Source organism: Mustela putorius, unplaced genomic scaffold (assembly GCF_011764305.1).
Source record: "Mustela putorius furo isolate JIRA1106 unplaced genomic scaffold, ASM1176430v1.1 tig00000224_pilon_pilon_pilon, whole genome shotgun sequence".
NCBI classification, from domain to species: Eukaryota; Metazoa; Chordata; class Mammalia; order Carnivora; family Mustelidae; genus Mustela; species Mustela putorius.
The window spans coordinates 12,752,799-12,770,994 of NW_025421321.1; the positions used below are offsets into that span (position 1 = coordinate 12,752,799).

The window sequence follows — 18,196 nt, forward strand, 5'->3', positions numbered from 1 at the left end:
TAAATCCTGAAACCCAACAGATGGTGTTGGACGGAGGCAGGAGTTCTGACGTCAACGACTGAGGAAACTGGCTTTGTTTAGAGAATGGGTTTGAGGGCCTGGACCTCTGGTGTCAGATTTTAAGATGAAACTTTTTATTTAAATTTGATCCTTGTATCCCCAGTCGACTGTGAGCAAAGGACACCTGGGAAGGGCGCTGGTCACTGAACCTGATGGGTAGTGATCTAAGTCCACGTTTCTCATCAGGCCAGGGTTACCCCATCCGTATTTTCTTTCCAGAGTATCAAATGGAGCCGTCTGCTTTCTTCCCAAGTGGGCCAGCCTTTTTAGATGCTCAGGAGACAGCAAATGACCTGTGGCAGTTCTGCCTTCAGAAGATACCTCCTACTGCCTCTGGACGCATGGGGGTTATGGAAACAGCCTCTTTCTGGCACCTCTGCTGTCCCTTTCTCCCTTTCACCCATGCCCCATGGAGCTGCCACACTGTGCTTGTGAATCCTCACCTCCTATAAGACCTCCAAGGAAAACTTTCCCTCCAGAATAAGCCCAAACTCCTCGCCACCATTGTAAGAAGTCCACAGCGCAGCCGGGATCTCCTCATAAACAGACCTTTCTCAGGCCCTCCCGCTGGGGGCCTCCTGCCCAGCACGGTCATTGCTCTCCCTACACTGGGAGTCTGTGCCTGCAAACCACCCCCTTCCCTGCAGCTCCCTGGGCTCTGCTCCTCCCCCTCCACCCAGAGACTCCCCCACAAGGCACCCACACCACCCATCCTCCTCCCCGGAGGCCCTTCTCACCCACAGCATGTGAGGGTGGTCTGAGTGCCAGCTCCGGCCCCTAGCTAGTTGTGTGAGTCTGGCCGAGTGGCTGAGCACCCCAACCTGTTCCTCATCTGCCCACAGAGATGGCGGCGGCACCACACTCCAAGAAGCTTGTGTAAGATTTATTATGTGAGTTCGTGCACGAGGCCGGCCACGGAGTAGGTGCTCGTGCAGTGGAGGCCTCTCCCCTCCTCATCACCTCCTGTCTTTACTCTTAGTTGCTGACAGGCGTCTATTGTAGCTCCTCTCCTTGAACTTAAGAGTCGCGCTCCCTGCCATCTGCCACTGGCACCTGCTGGCACGGAGCAGACCCTTGTCACCAACTTTCTCATCGTCGGAGCAGGGTCATATCCTGCTCAAGTTCCATCTACTTCTCTTTCTCTCTTGATCTTTCTCTCTGGTGGGAAGCCTTCCTCAGTGAGCCAAAGTGGTGTACAGAACATGCTTCAAGGCACTCTTTTCTCCAAACAGGTCTCTCGCTCATCCAACCAATTTAGAGACAGCACTCACAGAGACTACGAGAGAGAAATCTGCTTCCAAAAAGTCCATCTCAACCTAAATCTCAGGAATGTGCCCATTTTAACAACAGAAGGACATTTGTAATGGAAGCCTCAGGCACTGCTGCTGTCTGTATACATCAGATTACATACGGGTAGGTAAAAAGCAGCAAGATTTCCTCCAGACTCTTGGAACTTACAGTGGTTTTAAACCATGGGGTTTTTAGGTGAGATTCTTTCTTCAAACGATATCTTACTTGTGTATGAGGCAGTCAGAAGTGGGGCTCCTCCCGACAGAGGAAAGGAGGAGAGTGAGGGCCATTTTGCCACAGCATGCCCGGGATCTGGGAGTCCAGATGCACGTGCTCGCACACATACACACACGCACACAGAGCACCTCCATAAAACCGACTTTGAGACCTACAGCTTAGAGGACCATGCTAATAGTGGCACCTGGGTGGCTCAGTCAGTTAAGTGTCCAACTCTGGATTTTGACTCAGGTCATGATCTCGGGGTCGTGAGATCGAGCCCCTCTCTGGGCTCCCCAGTACGTGTGGGCCCTGCTTAAGAATCTTTCTCTCCCTTTGCTGTACCCTTCTCTCCCACTCTAAGAAAAGGAGAGAGAAGAATATGCAACTAGTTTATGAGAATGCACAAGTACATTCCTTGGTGATGCACAGTAGCTACTAGACAAACACGCATGCGCACGTGCAGAATGTCGAAGCTTTGTAAAACCTTTCTGCCCTACATCAGCATCAAGCAGACAGCTTACAGCTCGCACTCAAGCTGACATTACAGAGAGAAGCAAAAAGAGCTAGTTCTGTGCAGAGAAGTGAGAGCTGTCCCCGGGCAGCGCCTTCTGGTTCAGGTATTGCTGACATCATATCCACATGAAGCCACGTGTGGACTGGTCACCGGCACTTTCCAAACGCAGCGTTTTTCCACAAGAGGCCCTTAAATAGGGTAGAAACCTCAGAAATCTTTTGATTGATGGATCTTTAGTGATAGCAGGAACCGTGACACCATATGCCCTGGTGAAACTGTTCCTCATGTTGAGCCTGACGTTAAGCTTATAAATACAGATGTAGAAGCAGATAACCACTGTTAAACTCGAAATACATCAAAATGCGACTGGTCATTAGAATCATTCTTATTTTCTGCGGGCTTTTCTTTGGCGAATTTTCCAATTATTCTACAATTGACAAAAATTCTTTGTGATAAAAAATAAAATATTATTTTTTTAAGAGCCAAGGATAGCAGTTTCTCAGAGAAAACAAAGCAATGAGTTCTGTGCAGAAGATGCAGGTCAGCTCCTTCCACACTGTGGCATGATAAAAGTGTTCCAGTGAGGCCTCAAGTTCCATGAGGTCGGGAAACAACTACCTGGTTCACCATGAGCTCCCTCGGCAGGTGCATGGCCCGATGACACCCATGGCATGCACACAGTGGATGCTCAATAAGGGATGGCCGAGTGGACAAGGGTGAGAAACTCATCCTACTGCAGCCCATTTTGGACCTACAGATGGTCTCTGACTTCCAATGGTTCAATTTAGGATTATCATTATTTTTTATAATGATCTGAAAGCAATATGCAGTCAGTGGAAACTATACTTCAAATGTTGCCCTTTTCCCAGGCTAGCAATATGCAGTACCCTCTTCTGAACCGGGCAATGGCACTGAGCCCCGCCCAGTCCCCACTCAGCCACAGGACTACGAGGACCGACAACCCATGCACTTAAAACCAATCCGGATCCAAACAACCATTCTGTTTTCCCACTTCAGTACAGAATTCAGTCAGTCACTGGAGACAGTCACCAGTCTACCGGGAGAGAGGCTTTGTATTAGGGGACTCTGCCCCACCGCTGGCTAACGTGAGTGTCCAGAGCACGGTTAAGGTCAGGAGGACTAAGACATTGTGTCTGGTAGGTTAGGTGTATTCAACGTGGGATATTTTGAACACATGGGATATTTTGAACACACGATGGGTTTGTCTGGATGTTACACCATTAAGTAGAGAAGGATCCATAATTCCTGTGCCCGAGTCCTATTTCTCCTTGCTTCTCTCTTACACTTCCAGAAATGGTCTAATGGATCCTGCTACACTTGCCAGCTTGGGGGGGGGGGGCTTTTTTTTTTTTTTTTTTTAATGCCTGTCTCACTGAGTCCAGGTAAAACAGAGCTATCATCTTCAGACCCCTTCTCCTGTGTGTGTCAGCAGAGACGGGGAGAGGGGTTCTGAGACGAGGTTAGCTGCAGTAGTTGATCTGAACAGCAGGAAGGAGCCCAGACAGAATAATATGTGAGCAAGGGCCACCAGGAAATCTCCATTCCAATCTGAATTCTAGTACAGTCCAGTGTAAGGCCTTGCTGGGCCTCAGTTTCCCATCTGAAAAAGATGGTGCCCATACTTGCCTCACTGAGATGTTTAGGAACAGGGGCAAGGGGTGACGAAAGTGAAGGTATTTTTAAAACCAACTGTCCTGTCCTATCAAATGCAAGGTTTCCTTAGAGGCAAAGAGGCAGCAGCATCGCAGATAAAGAGCCGACAGGCATATGTCTCTGACCTGGGGGCATGTGAATGTTAATTAACTCTATAACCTTTTGTTTCATCAGGCAGAAAGTAACCTAGGGCTTCAAGACCTGAAGGTCTTTCTCTGTGAAACCTTGCTTGATTGTGGAAATTCTTATCTCCTCTGACTGGCTGGGGCTTGTCCTACAGACCTCTCCCCAACCCCCCAACAAATACCACACACACACACACACACACACACACACACTCACTCTCTCTTTCTCCCCCTCCCTCCCTCTCTCTCTATATCTCTCGCTCTCCCTCTCTCTCAATCCCCACCAGCCCTCCACAGGCCTCAGCCCATCCTTCCTCAAGAGCATGAAGTTTGTCCCTCCTGCTAGTTGGATTTGATAGCACCTTGATTTCCAGGTGGCTGTCTGACCCACAGACCAACTCGTGGTGCCGAACGTGTCAATCTACTTTTGTGAGACACCAGATCCAATCAAAATGCCTCCAGCACCTTCCACGTCTGGCAGCTTCAGACTGCACAGGCTTTTACTAAGGAGACATACTTCATTCAGTGGTTTCTTGGCTCTTTTCAACCTAATCTGACATAGTCATCTCTTTCAAAAAAAAAAGAAAATCTATCATTGACCAAATTTTTTACTTTGTTTTCTGCTTTTGTGTTTGCTGTTGCAGAGTTAAGGATCAAAGTAAGCATCAGAGTTCCTCGCAACTGTAATTTTTCCCTACACCGTCAACACCCCTTCTCTGTAGTTCTCACTCCACACTCACACAGATTATTAAAGCTCATTGGAAAAGTGGTTCCAGTTGCTTTTTAAGGATTTTTCCATTCTGCGTTTCCCCCAGGGCAGCAAGGGAGGCTGGCCAAAGGAGATTCTCCAGGAGTTCGCCCTCTGTTTCCTTTATAGCAGCTGAGAAAGGCAGAGCCCTCCAGAAGCGAGCTTCCCAGGCTTGGCGGGAAATGCCAAACGCTGGGGGATGGGGATGATGAGGTAGAGATTAATATTTTTAAAGAGGAAAAATCATGCATGAAATTACTCAAGACAAGTTTTATGGGATCCAGTCGGAAGTGATGATTTCACAACAGGGAATCATACACAAAATCTAAAAATGCTTGAGAATTTCATTTCCTTTAACTACAAAAACAAAAACAAAAGCAAAAACAAGCCCATCACTCAGCAGCTCTCCCGTCCCCAGCTTTCTGTGGGCAAGGGAGAAGCCTAAAAAGGCAGTTCCTGAAGTCACTCCTCGCCCTAAGCCCTGACTTTGACCGAGCCCATAACCTGTAGAGCCTAGCAGGGTGCCCGGCCCAGTGAAGCAGGTTCACATCATGGTAGACCCCTGAAAAATGTGGCAGATGAGGCACCAAGCCCTGCATAGTCAAAAATCCCCATATAACTTTTGACTCCCCCCAAAACTTTGCCAATAGTCTGCTCTTGAACAGAAGCCTTCCTGAGAACATAAAGTGATTAACACATTTTGTAGGTCTCACGTACTATTCTTATGATATAGTAAGCCAGAAGAAAGAAAATGTCACTAAGAAAACTGTGAAGCAGAGGAGATATGTTTCTAGTCCTGTACTGTCTCGAAAATAACCCATGTGTAATTGGACCGGTTCGAACCTGTGTGGGCCGAGGGTCGACTGTCTTCCCCTCCGCTCTCTACCAACCATCTGATCTCGCAGGTGCAGGAATTTCACTGTCATCTCCCAAACACCCTCCACTGTTGCTCTCCTGCCCTGCTCTTGTTCAGAGGTGGTCATTTGCTCTCCTTCCTTCCAGGCCCCTTGGAGAACGATCAGAGTACACGAGCCAATGGCAAGTAGGCACAACACAGAAAAGGCCAAATCAACACCCTTGAACCATACCTTGGGGCCGTGGGGACCAGACCTGATTCATGACTTGACATCATGACTGGCACGGACAGATGTACACAGTCATCGCCAGGGGCCGCCACACCAGACAAGCACCCACACCTCGCACATATCTAAGTCCTGTCAGGCCACCAGCCGTGTAGCACGTGGCCTGAAGCGATGTGCAGACCATCAGGAAGTTCCCAAAGCTTGGTTCTGTGGGGGCCCTTTCTTCCTACACACCAAAAAACAAAGGCTCACCTAAAAATAATTAAACTCGACTTAAGGTTCTTGCTGCTTTGTGTATCAGAATAAAACAAGACGGAAAGAAATCTTAATAGGATTGCAATCAGATCTCACATTCCTTGATCGTCTATTAGAGTCTTCATTGAAACCAGGTTCAGGGTAACTCGGAGGACTCGTCCTTTCTTTTCAGGAAAAGCGAAACTAAAGCAGGACAGGAGCTATGGTGAGTGAGCCTGGTTCCCACTCCCAGCCCCGCTGCGGCCCAGTCCTCCCCTCCTCAAAGCCTGGCTTGAGCTCTCATCCTACTCCAAACCCCAAGAGCACCCCTCCTCTGAGCCTTCTGTTTGAACACCCCACACCATGTTCTTTGCTGCTGGTTGGTTGCAGAAGGAATATAAACTCCCTAGCACTTAGGGACCAAACCCCTCCACTTTTTGCTGATAAGCCCAGAGCCAGCACCTACCTCATAGTCAAATGAATGAATAATAGCTACTCTTTAAACCATGACTACTGGTTGTCATAAGAAAAGTCACATTTTCTAGAAGGTGGGGGTTTAGAAAAGGATTTTTCCTAAGACTGCTTTCATTAGTAAGCTAAGGTCCTTTGGTGAGGTTAAAATAGGATTCTCTTTTGACAAGTTAGATGAACATATATCTGTTGTATAAAGTGGGGTGTGCTGTTGTTTTCCCACACAATGGTGGCATGGCCGAGGTGGGACAGAGTTGCTCCTATACCTGTGGCTATCTGATATCAGCCTGAGAAAAAGACTTAGTGGATCTCTGAACTACTAAAATCCCTTCTCTCCCCAGCCCCACTCTCTAGCCACCCAGATCCTAATCTCCATGTCAGTTTGGTTATTGTTTTACCATAAAGGAAATCCATGGTGTTACCAACACCAATTTGTGCTCCATGCAATGAGGAATCTTAGCACTGATGTTCTATAATACACAGAGGAGAACACTGTTGACACGGAAGATACTCATTTCCTTATTCATCACCGAGAGGTGTAGGAAAGCTGACCCTCCACTGTGGCTCCCCAAGGACGTAGGGCCTCTTGACAATGTGTCCAAAGAAAAAACATCAGTGTGGCTCCCTACCCAGGAAACTATCTCAGATAGTGGAAGAGACAACTACCAGTTAGGGGTGGGGCTAGAGGGGAAAGTTCTCCCACAGAAGAGGCACTGTTCTGGGTCAGGCAAGAGGGAGAGAGAGTATCAGTCTGATTATCAGGACAAGGTCCCACTGCAGTGGGAGTTCCAGAGACCAGATGCCAAGTCCATCTCGGCCAAAACACAGTGTCTTATGAGCAAAGGACTTCTACTCCTATGAAATCTGATTTTCTCACTGGTGCAAAAAGTAGAGAAAAGAACGTGGACTATATGATTGATCCGTTTTTCTCATGTTAGGCTCTGCATATGTGCACGTACATGCATAGACCCACAAACATTGGGAATTATGTAAAACATGTCCAACACAAGGACTGCCGATGAGCCCTGTGCTTGTTTGGAAAAGGGATTTCCAGATTTTCAGAAGGTGTTCCTTATTCTCCTAAGTGATCAGAGAGTTAGGAGAAATGCCATTAGACCATTGTTTCTCAGTGTGAAGTAAGCAGTGGTATGGGTGGAGCTTGAGAACAAATAATTGGGAAATACTAGATTAAATGAAGACAATTTTTTTTGGTCCCATTGTAATTCTCCTCAGGGACTTTAATAAGCAAGTGTATGCTGAGACAGTCTAAAAGAAGTCAGACTGCAATTTCCTAAACCATGGGCTATAGAGTCCTTTAGGCTTAAGAGTTCCTAGAGGGATGAGGGTTCAGAGAAATACCCTTTGAGAAACAGTGTACCAAAGAGACTCTCAGGGACTGGGCCTTGCTTTACCACTGTATCTCCACACCTGGCACATGGGAAGAATTCAATCAAATATAATTAAAGTAAAAATTTGCCAAATGAGCAAATGAAAAATTGTTGAATTCAAAGAGGAAGACTGTCATCGCAGTGACTGTAGAGGTGGGAGTATGCCAAGGGGCAAGGGATCGTCTCTCCAGGATGGCGCCCTTTACTGTCTAAGCTCTAGGAAGGCACAGGGAAGAATTTTGGGTAAAGTTGCTTGTGCCTTCTCAAGAAGCTAAGGGCTACAGACCTATAAGTCATCCTCAAAGACTTTAACTTTCTTTTTTCCCCAAAAAGAGGTAATAAAATAAGAGCTTCATGAAGAATGTTGGCACTTCTTTTCTTTACTAAGTTAAAAAAATCAGTTACGATACTCATAGGTCAGACTCCATAAGGCAGTTAACAGATTATTTTCGTTTCTTTACTGCCACCTTCTGGTTCCCAGGCTCCTACACAGTAAATTGAAAACTCCACCTTCTGTTCCTATTTTGCTTGGGCATTGTAAGCATTTGTCCACAGCCTTTGCCTCCTAGGACATTATACAAGTCAGAAGTGGTTAGGGTGGCCTTCACGCTTTTTCATTCGACCTGAAGGCAATGGGGACCTTACTTAAGTGATTGGCCTAGTAATAGAAAATTAGGAGCAGATCAAGGACTAACCATGCCTGTTGGTTTTTCCAAGGAGCAAACACTAGCTTTGTCCAGTTACTTCTGCAAAAAATTGTTGAATTCTGCCCTCTCATCCCTCCACAAGCACAGCCTTGAAGGGAAAATTCCATGCTCTTAAAAAAAGACGATGCTGTTCAACACACCCTGATCTCTTCAAGGGTAAAATCCATTCCACTTTACAAGGCCTATGAGAAAATACTGTAGAGGGTCTACAATTGATTTTTTAAAAATCTGACATCAAGATGCCATCTCATTATACAGCACTATGCCAAGATGGTGGCCCACCATTTTCTTCTTAGTCATACCTTGGTCTGAAAGCAGCAATAGAGTTGGGTTAAGTATGGGTGTTTCCGTGCCAGCGCCAAAATCCTCTTCTCTGTCATCGTGCAGTCCACGTCATCATCCTGGAGGATGACATCCTTCTTTAAGACCTTCACTGCATATACTTCATCCTTGCCTTTCAGCTCTGCCAACATGACCTGCAAGGGATCCAAAAAGCAAACCACTGCCATCAATCTACACACACAAGGAATCAAAAGTAAAAACAAAAGTCAATACCAAAGGCTTTAAAAACTAACTTCTTTTTTCTTTCATTTTGAACACTATAACATTAAAAATGTTTAGAAAAACTACCCATCCTAATAGAGCTACTATAACTCCTTTATTGATGTTTCATCTCTAGCATAGGGCCCATGCAAAGAAAAAGGTTCAACACACATCTATGAAATAATTCTTCATATGCACATGCATCATACATGCAATTACAGCACTGCACAAATAATATTTTTAACTCACATTAATAAGGATTCATCATCCACATTGTCATGATCATTATCAGGGTTACCTATACTCAGCTGAAGTAAACATATTACAATTTACTTAACCCTTTACCTTGTATTAGATAATTAAGTAAAACCTAATTATTTAGTATTATAGGAATAAATCAGATTGAGCATGTTTTTATATGTCATCTTTTTTCTTTCTTTCTTTCTTTCTTTTTTTTGGACCATATCCTCAAGCTAGACATTCTTAGAAGTAGATTATGAGGTTAAATATTTTGCACATTTCTTGAGTTTCAGAAAGGATTTACAAAATAATCTGCCACCGGGAATGGAGGGGTGCTCTAGTTTCATGGCAATGTACCCACATTGGAGGCTTCCACTTAAAAAGTGTTTTGGGGGGAAAAAAGTATTTATGCTCATATAATGGGTATGAAATATAACCTCAACACTGTTTTAAGTTGCAATGGAACTTTTAAAAAAAATTTTCCTTAAATTGTTTTTGTGTGAACTGTCAGTTTTATATTCACGATAACTCTGTCTAGTTCTATGTATTATCTTATACTACTTGCTTTTGAATTTGTGCAAGTTTGGTATACAATGATACTAACACTTGGCATTCTGCAAAGGTTTGTCTAACCCTGTTTGATGATCTTCTGTTTGACAGCAAACAGGATCACCTGTCCTTACGCAGCGAAATCTGTCAGGTCTGCCTTCGTGGTCCTGTAGCCTTCATGCTTAGAATGTGACTCCTTCTCCAGAGAGCACATGCCCAGTTCTCTGAGCTTCAGGTTTTCCTATCATTTGATATTTCTGCACTCATTTCTCCGCAATGTGAAAAGTCTTCCTCCTTTTAAACAACGATCTCCTAAGCCCAGTATTCCAGGGTGAGCTGCCAGGCTCAAGAGCGGTAACTCAAAAGCTTCAAGAAGGAATTCAGGGTGCTTCCTGAGGAATGTTCATCTCCCACACGTAATGCAAAATCTTTAACGCTGGCTTAGACGCTGCCTGTGATTCTTCTTAAAAAACAACCTAAATGGGGGCGCCTGGGTGGCTCAGTGGGTTAAAGCCTCTGCCTTCCGCTCAGGTCATGATCTCAGGGTCCTGGGATGGAGCCCCACATCGGGCTCTCTGCTCAGCAGGGAGCCTGCTTCCCCCGTCTCTTCCTGCCTCTCTGCCTACTTGTGATCTCTGTCTGACTTGTGATCTATGTCTGTGAAATAAAAAAACAAACAAAAAAAAACAACGTAAATGGTCCACAGTCATCCAAGTTCACATCCTGCCTACACAGTATGGCGATCTGGAAACTCTGAGCCTGCCTGTTTCCCTTGACTCTTGTTCAAAATTAAACCCACCCACATCCCCCAGTTACACCTGGACCAGGGCACTGGGGCCAGTTTCTTATTGACTCAGTCGCTGAAGAATGATATTGCTTCAGCATCTGCATTTAAGTACGCTCCTCTGGTTACCTTCCCACTACAGAGATGTCAGGAGGAGATGGGGCCAGGTGAGGGGCTGGAAGGAAGGCCCACGCCCTGGAGGCTTCCAGAGCCATTCCCTTCAGCAGAGCGGCTCTGCAGCTCAGGTCGCTGGCTGATCTGTAGGCTGCTGCTTTCAAGAGCCCAGGACACGTGAGGGAACGTGACTCGGGAGCCGCCAGGCCCACGGGCCTGGGCCCAAGAACAGGGTGTGGAAAGGCAGCTTCCAGCGACTCCATCTGTGCAGAGCGCAAGGGAATGATCAGGGATCCCAGCTGAAGTGTTAGCCACAGTATCCTGGGCCCTCTGCCCTCCTGTCTTCCTTCTAAAATGCACAAGGATTATCTCCCCATGTCACTGAGCCATCAGAACGGGGCCCGATTCCCCCAAAAGCTTCACTCGGCACACACACACTGCACGGCTTGGCTGGTCTCCGTGTGGGCCAGGAGAGGGAAAACAGCACCAAGGGCAAAATCCAAGCCAGGAGATGATTATTCTCATTCTCTTGCCACACACACAGGATAAACAGCCTTTAGTAAATGCCAGAAAAGTCAGTTAAATAGCATTTAACTTTCAAAATAATACATGCCCAGAGTTGCTCTGAGCCCGTAGTTCACGGAGGGCAGGGATTCCAGAGTTCATTTTCAAAGTCTTGGTCCTGAATTAAAGCCAAAATTTCAGATGGATCTCTGAAGGAGGGAAGAAATGCAGTGCTACCATGGCCGGTAATGGAAACGCCAAGACAAGTAAAGTAATTAAAATATTTCCAGGTGCCCTTCACCCCCCCCACCCACCCACAACCTCCCTTGATGCCTGTGGCCCCATTCGACAAATGAGAAAAACTGAGTCCCGGAGAAGCTAGGTGACTACTAGCCGGAAGTCCCACAGCTAACCAGCAGCAGATCCCGGGCTCCCACCTGCTTGGCCGCAGGCTGTTTCCATGGAAGAAAGAAGGAAGACGCAACAAGACCAGGCTGAAATGTTCACAGCCTCATCTTCCTTAGATCGGACAGATGAGGCAACGCCACGGGGCAGAGTCAGCGGGTGTACGCGCGCATGCCACAGACCTTGCCAAAGCTGCCTTTGCCCAGCACCTTGATGAAGGTGAACTCCTCCAGACCCAGGCGCTTGGCCTGGCCCTGCCGCACTTCGCCGTTCTCGCCGGGGCTCGCCAGCTGGCCGGCACCACCTGCTGCCCGGTGCTCCTCCCCTCGATTGTCAAAAGACAAGGCCTTCCGGATGTTGTTTTCAAGTTCTTTTATTTCTAGGGCCAAGGGAGACAAGACCTTGCATTAGTGCATACCTCAGGCTCCCTTCCCAGCTGGCCGCGGGCCCCAGACCACACTCCCCTGGCCTCCCACCGTAGGGTCTCAGCCCACCAGCAGATGCAGCATGGCAGCCCTCCATGGGTTCCTTCACTTGCTCCCCATGCTTTCATGGGCACCTAGCCCATAGCAGGGCCTAGGGAGGCCAAGAGGCCGAGGACACAGCTCCCCACGGCCAAGACTTTCAGATTACGCAGAAACCTGGCCCTCTCTCCACAAGCCCCCTCTGGCCAGTGGCCTGTTCTGTTATGCCAGGTATAGTGCAGGAACCCCCACCTTCTCTGGGACCCTGCGGAGTCTCAAAGACAACAGTCTCCCTTCAGACTCCCTCTGAAGATGAGAGCAATGACCGATCGAGAATTGTCATCGCAGTAATCACAGGTGGTCCAGCTGTACCAGAAGCTAGGACTGGGAGCCCCGGACTTGTAAAGGACTTTACTTGGTCTCACTGGTGCGTTTACTCTACTGCCTATCTCCCACAAGGGTATTCAGCCAAATGAGCCAGGGCTTCTCGTTACCTGAAGAACTGCTGTCCGAGAGTGACGTGTTACGAATTTATCTCAGATGGGGCAGGGATTCCTCAGTACAATTTCACAACCACGGGGCAGTCTTGTGCCCCTGCGGAGCATATGACCTGAACTACCCTGCCGTGATAACACTGGATGACCCTTTGACCTTTCCTGTTTGAGCAAGCTTTATTGTTAGCTGTTTATTCACCAAGACACACACACCTCTCAGTGCAGAACTGGGCACCACAAGCAAAATCCGATTTTAAGAGATGCTTGTGAAAAACTGGGAAGATGGAAGGGGAATGCAGATTATTAACACCTGGGAATCAGAATGAGGCGTGAAGACCTGGTGTTGCTTGACAGAAAGAGATCTTCAGCTTCCCTGCACAAGGATGGAGGCCCATGATAGCTTGCGCAAGGAATCTGGATCTTTCTTAGATCTGCTGGGTTGGGGGCGGGGGGGAGCACAGCTGGCTCCCGAGTCTCAGGCTCTGCCTTGCCAAATGAGCCACTTCTTAGCACTTTTTCCTTACAAAGTATAACTTCTAGTCTCAGCAAACAGCTAAAGGTCTCAGTTTCCAAGGCAAACTATGAAACGGATTTTGGAAAACAGAACTTGGGTGTTTAGGGATTCCAAAGCTTGAAGAAAATGTCATTACAACGGAAGGAAAAGAAACTGTGTGTTATCTCTTTCCTGTGGCGATGCCACGTCTTGGTAAGAGGGTCTTTGCATCCATCGGTGCCCACACCACTGTCCTGAGCAGAGACAGGCACAGGCACTACAACCTGCCAGGTCTGGGAGCAGCCAGGCCTAGAAATGACGCTCCCCCTCGCTCGTCCTGGGGGACAGAAATGCTGTCTCCTTGAAGCTCTCAAAGGAGGTCTCAGCACTCAAAAGGACGCATAAAAACACCTACATGGGCTGCAGGATAATACCTACTAGTTGGGAGGCCCCAGCTGACCACTGGAATCTTTTTTGGAATGAAGCGGAGTGTAAAGATGCAGGAGGCTAATCCGAGCAGCAAGAAGAGAGACTCAGACCCATTGCTCTGTGGCGTCAGGAAGGGCACACACACCCTGCAGCTGTTTTGTTCACTCCTGGCTAATCCGAGGTGGGTCACAGCAATGACCCTCAGGGAGGGTTTGATGGCACAGATTCTGAGATGGGGGTCCCGAAACCAGGAGGGGAATGATCTCACCCTTACCACAGACTTAGTTCCAGACCTTTGCACAGAACGTTTTAAGACTCTGATCTTCACTTCCCAGCCTGTGACACGGGGACAGGGACAGGGATGAGGCATCCCTGAGTCGGTGTGAGCGTAAGATTAAGATAATGAACGCAAAGAGGTTACAGAAAATCAAGTCCCACTTGTCACGCAATGATGATTACTCTTGCTCTGCAGAAGCATGAATCCCTTTCTGGGGACATCTGGACCCCAGAAGCGAAAGTTTGAAACCCTCAGCATTCTGGGATGCCTAGAGCATTCAGAAACTTCAACATCGTTAAGCACATTCATGTGAGGAAGGAAACCTGAGTTTTGGGAAGGGGTTGGGCCGAGAGCTGCCTTCTTCCCTCCTCTTCCTCTGTTCTCCAGCTTCCTGTGTCTGTCCCTGCCCATCCATAGGCCACAGGAGGAGATGACGCCTCTCCCCCAACTCTTGCCCTGTTCTCAGGTTTCAGGGGTGATGATCAGAGTCAGGATGGAGGGAAGTAGCACTCAGCTGAGTGGCATGGTGGGTGGAAGGTCAGGTCTGGGAGCAGGCCCCGGGGCACCTTCCTACACCTGGCACCCTGGAAGGAGGTGAGGGTAAAGAAAGAGCTAGAATATCACGTGCTCTTTCTCTCTTACCCTGGCCTGGACCTGTGCTTAAAGCAAGCACAGCAGTTCAAAGTGTCTGTCCCTCAAGACAGCCTTGCAGAGAGAAAGACCAGCTAAAGAGTCAGTAGGGAGAGGGTGTCTGAAGGCCTTCCTGGGCCTCCATTCCAGTTAACAAGGGTGGAACAAGGGTGGAGAGGCCTCAGGCTCTTCCGGCCTTCCAATGACATGGCTCAGAGGTAACAGGGCCAATCTGAGGGCCTCACCCTGGTCACAAGGGGAGGTGGGTGCTGACTTGGATCGATCTTCCTCCGACGGTGAGCTTCCAGAAGTGGGCTGTGGGGACTCAGCGCCAGCAATGAGCTAGAGGGAGGGAGAGAAAGAGGGGAGACGTGAGAAGGGAGGGTGGGAGCTGCCCCGAGGTCGGAGGCGTAGAGGTGCTGTAGGGAGCCCGGCACCCAGCAGCACTTGCTGAACTGACATTCTGGAAGCAGACTCAGGTTTCATTTGACAGTGAAAGGGAAGACAAGAGACTGTGCCGGGCCGTGTATGCAAGTGTTGGGTCACTCCACTGTATACCAGAATCTAATATTACACTGTATGTTAACTAACTGGAGTCAAAATCAAAACTTTAAAAAGAAAGATGCTGCAATTTGTTCGAATTTCATTCTACCCAAGCACACCTGTCCCCTTCCATCAGAACCTCCCTTGCCTATGCAAGCCAAACAAGTTACTACACCTAAAGCAATTCGACATTTGCCTCTAACACCTGTTGGGCCTTTATCCATCGTCTTGTTCAGCTATATTTAGCTAATGGCCTCTGCATGTGGATACTGTGTGGGGCACTCTGCTCAGGCAGACCACAGGCTCTGGTCTGTAGTAGAAATAATATATAAATAAATAAATAAATAAAATTTATAAATATTTATAAATATAAATATAAAAAATAAATAAAAAATATTTACTGAGCTTCATATTTTTAGATGTGTTGAAATTGGTTGGCAAATTTTAATACAGCACCCCCCAGTGAAGTCTAGTGAGATGCTGACACACCATGTTAAGTTCCATTAAAGTCAGAGGTTTGGACTAAGCGGTCACACGCAGTTCTGCTCTGTTTTACCCTTGATCTCCTAGCCGGTTGCACATGTCCTCTCTGCACAGTGGACCACTTGCAAGGGCCAACATGAAGACAAGCAGCGCTCCGGCAAGCCTGACGCTCTTGCCAAGAAGCCCTTTTAGCTTCTGACCAAGGGCACTTCTCTCCCTTCCTCTCACACGAAGCTGGGCTACTACTTGGTCACGTGGCTTTTTCCAGCTTTTGCACCAGAAGCGATCCAGCAATAAAAATTTCAGAATCCTCTGGTCTTTAACTCATCTCTTCCTGAATTTCTCCATGTTAGCTTCTTAACACGAGGTTCCCCCCAATCTAAGACAGACAGACAGACGATGCCTGGTTATTGGTATCATGGCCCGTGTAAATTGCGGGGGAGAGAGCGGATGTGTATTGTGTTTTCTCTTAAATGTTTCATGATAATTAATTACAATTCTGTCTCAATTTCCTTCTAGCAAGGAGAAAAGTCATTCTCTCCCATGAAGGGCTCTCCCTAGAGCTCATAAATGTGTGTGTCCGACATTGTCATGACAGGGTGTTTGCTTAACCTGCCGCTTTGGTGGGGGCATAACATTCTTGGGTGCTGACATTTTGCTTGCAACTGAGCTCCATTTCCACTCGTGGGATTTACAGAGCTAAGAGCCACCAGAAGCACAAAATCTCATAGCTAAGCGACCAGGGAGAAGAGGGTTCTTTTTTCCCAACCCTTGCAAATCAGCTTTGCTTATTGGGCAGGTAGAGAGGGAGGAGTTTAAGAAGATGGAAAGAATCCAAACCTCTCCATTCAAGGGAAAGGGCTCTTCTGAGATGCACCCTGAAATAGACTTGCTTTTCTGATAAGTGCTTGAGAATGCTTGATAATAGGTAATGAGGATCACTGCCTGGCCCCAACCCCCACCAGGATTTCTTGCCCAGTAAACATGGTTCTGATTTTCTCATAACTTACTCTTTTAAAGACTTACAATTTCTGGGCTGGAAGCCAAGGCCAGGAAGGACCTTCAAAAGAAATGCTATGGATGCCTTGAGCTCTGTGTACATCTGTGGGCCCTGACTTACCAAAAGAGCATCTCAGCAAATGGATCTCTTCCTACTGACATTAGAATGTAACATGGATAAAGACAGGGGGCTTTGGTCTCCAAAGAAAGGCCCAGCTGTTTCATGTGGCGGGGCATTAACAATATCCCTTGGACGGCACTACCATAAATCTTCTTGGCCTGCTCCCTAGAAAAGAGTGTGGTCCCAGCTCTTTATCCCTGTATCCTCATTACCATGACACTAGGGGCAAAGTTCAAACACTGACATTGCTTTCATGCCAGTCTTGGAGCCAGATAAGCCTACTTCCTTGTCTAGTGTTGTGCTTTTTCTAGAGGGAATTCCAAAGTCCTCATCTCCAAGATGAGTTGAGTCAGTAGGGAGAAGAACAGAATCCCTGTGACTTGCTTCATTTTTCCTCCACTTCTAGAACTGAAGGAGACTTTAATGTCACCTGCCTGACCATTTTTTTCATTCCCTTTCAGCTCATGCTGTGTCTCAAACCCAAGGATCTCGGAACCTCACTCTGGGGAGGAGAAGGGGTGCTCTCAGGAAGCCAGCACAGGGTTGGTGGCCTCCAAAGAGCTCCAGAAACACCTCCAAATAGCCAGTTACCTTTTTCCTCCTCTGGCCACTGTTGGTGATTTTGTCTGGAGTGACGCCTAGGTCAGCCAGGACTTTGGCAATTCCTCTGGCGTCCACCCCACAGTTGGGGGCCACGTTGGTTTCACAGCGTCGGTGAACGTTCATCTTGCAGACTGTAAGGAGACACGGAGAGGAGACTTCCAACGTTCATGACCTAAAACGTTACCTTGTTGTTGTTGTTGTTGTTTTTTTGGTCCTGATTGTAAAAGTAATACATGTTCATTTGATAGAATTTGGAAAAACGCAAAAAGACAAAAAGAGAAAAATAAAAATCACCTGTCATCTCATCACACAGAACTAAAACAGCATCCATCAAAACACCATACAGAGCTAAAACACCACACAGACTGTTTATGGATAAATATCCTAGTTCCTTCTAGGAATCAGAACATGGTATGAGAATTAACCGGTTTATTTGGAGAACATTCATTTGTATTCTGAGCCTTATATATAGTGTGCTCTACTACTTTGCTAAAATGTGGGAATATTACCAGGACAGTGCCCACAGCTGAGCCTACTGGGATGCTCATCTGAACATGAGGACATTGAACAAGGTGACCTCCAAGCCACCTTTCAAATCTAATATCCAGATTTGAAGGAACAAAAGCTGTGCCTGAAAATCTTTTTTTGCCCACATCATTTAGTTGTCGGTGTAGGACATCAAGAGTGAAGACATCAACTGTTCTGGTTTCCAGTCTAACATGTAAAGAGCTGAGACAATGTCGCTGGGTCCTAACAAAAATCAAAAGTGCTTCTCAGATCTACTAGAGGAGTAACGTTACAGGGCACACTGCTGCCCCCTACATGAACGAGACAGATGGGCAGCTACTGTGAACCACAACTAGCTGGGCAGAAACTCCCCAGCAAGAACATCTGTGGGAACCAGGGTTGGCTCAGGGAGAGCGGATCTGAAGCTGGCCAAGTGCTGGAGTCTCAGAGTGGACAAGGCTGAGTCCAAACTCTGGGCAGACCCAGTATAGGGGCCTCCCAC

General features: G+C 47.3%; 1 protein-coding gene across 7 annotated transcripts in view; it reads right to left on the reverse strand.

Moving 5' to 3' along the window:
• The window catches only part of PRKCE (protein kinase C epsilon), a 517,695-nt gene that overhangs the window by 134,840 nt on the left and 364,659 nt on the right, over nt 1-18,196 (reverse strand). For all 7 annotated transcript variants that reach the window (XM_013056348.2, XM_013056350.2, XM_013056349.2 and 4 more), the window contains 4 exons: nt 17,176-17,318; nt 14,684-14,780; nt 11,834-12,030; nt 8,815-8,988 (listed from right to left, as the gene is read on the reverse strand). In XM_013056348.2, the coding sequence (XP_012911802.1) occupies nt 8,815-8,988; nt 11,834-12,030; nt 14,684-14,780; nt 17,176-17,318 (611 nt within the window). The remainder of the gene's footprint in view (nt 1-8,814; nt 8,989-11,833; nt 12,031-14,683; nt 14,781-17,175; nt 17,319-18,196) is intronic.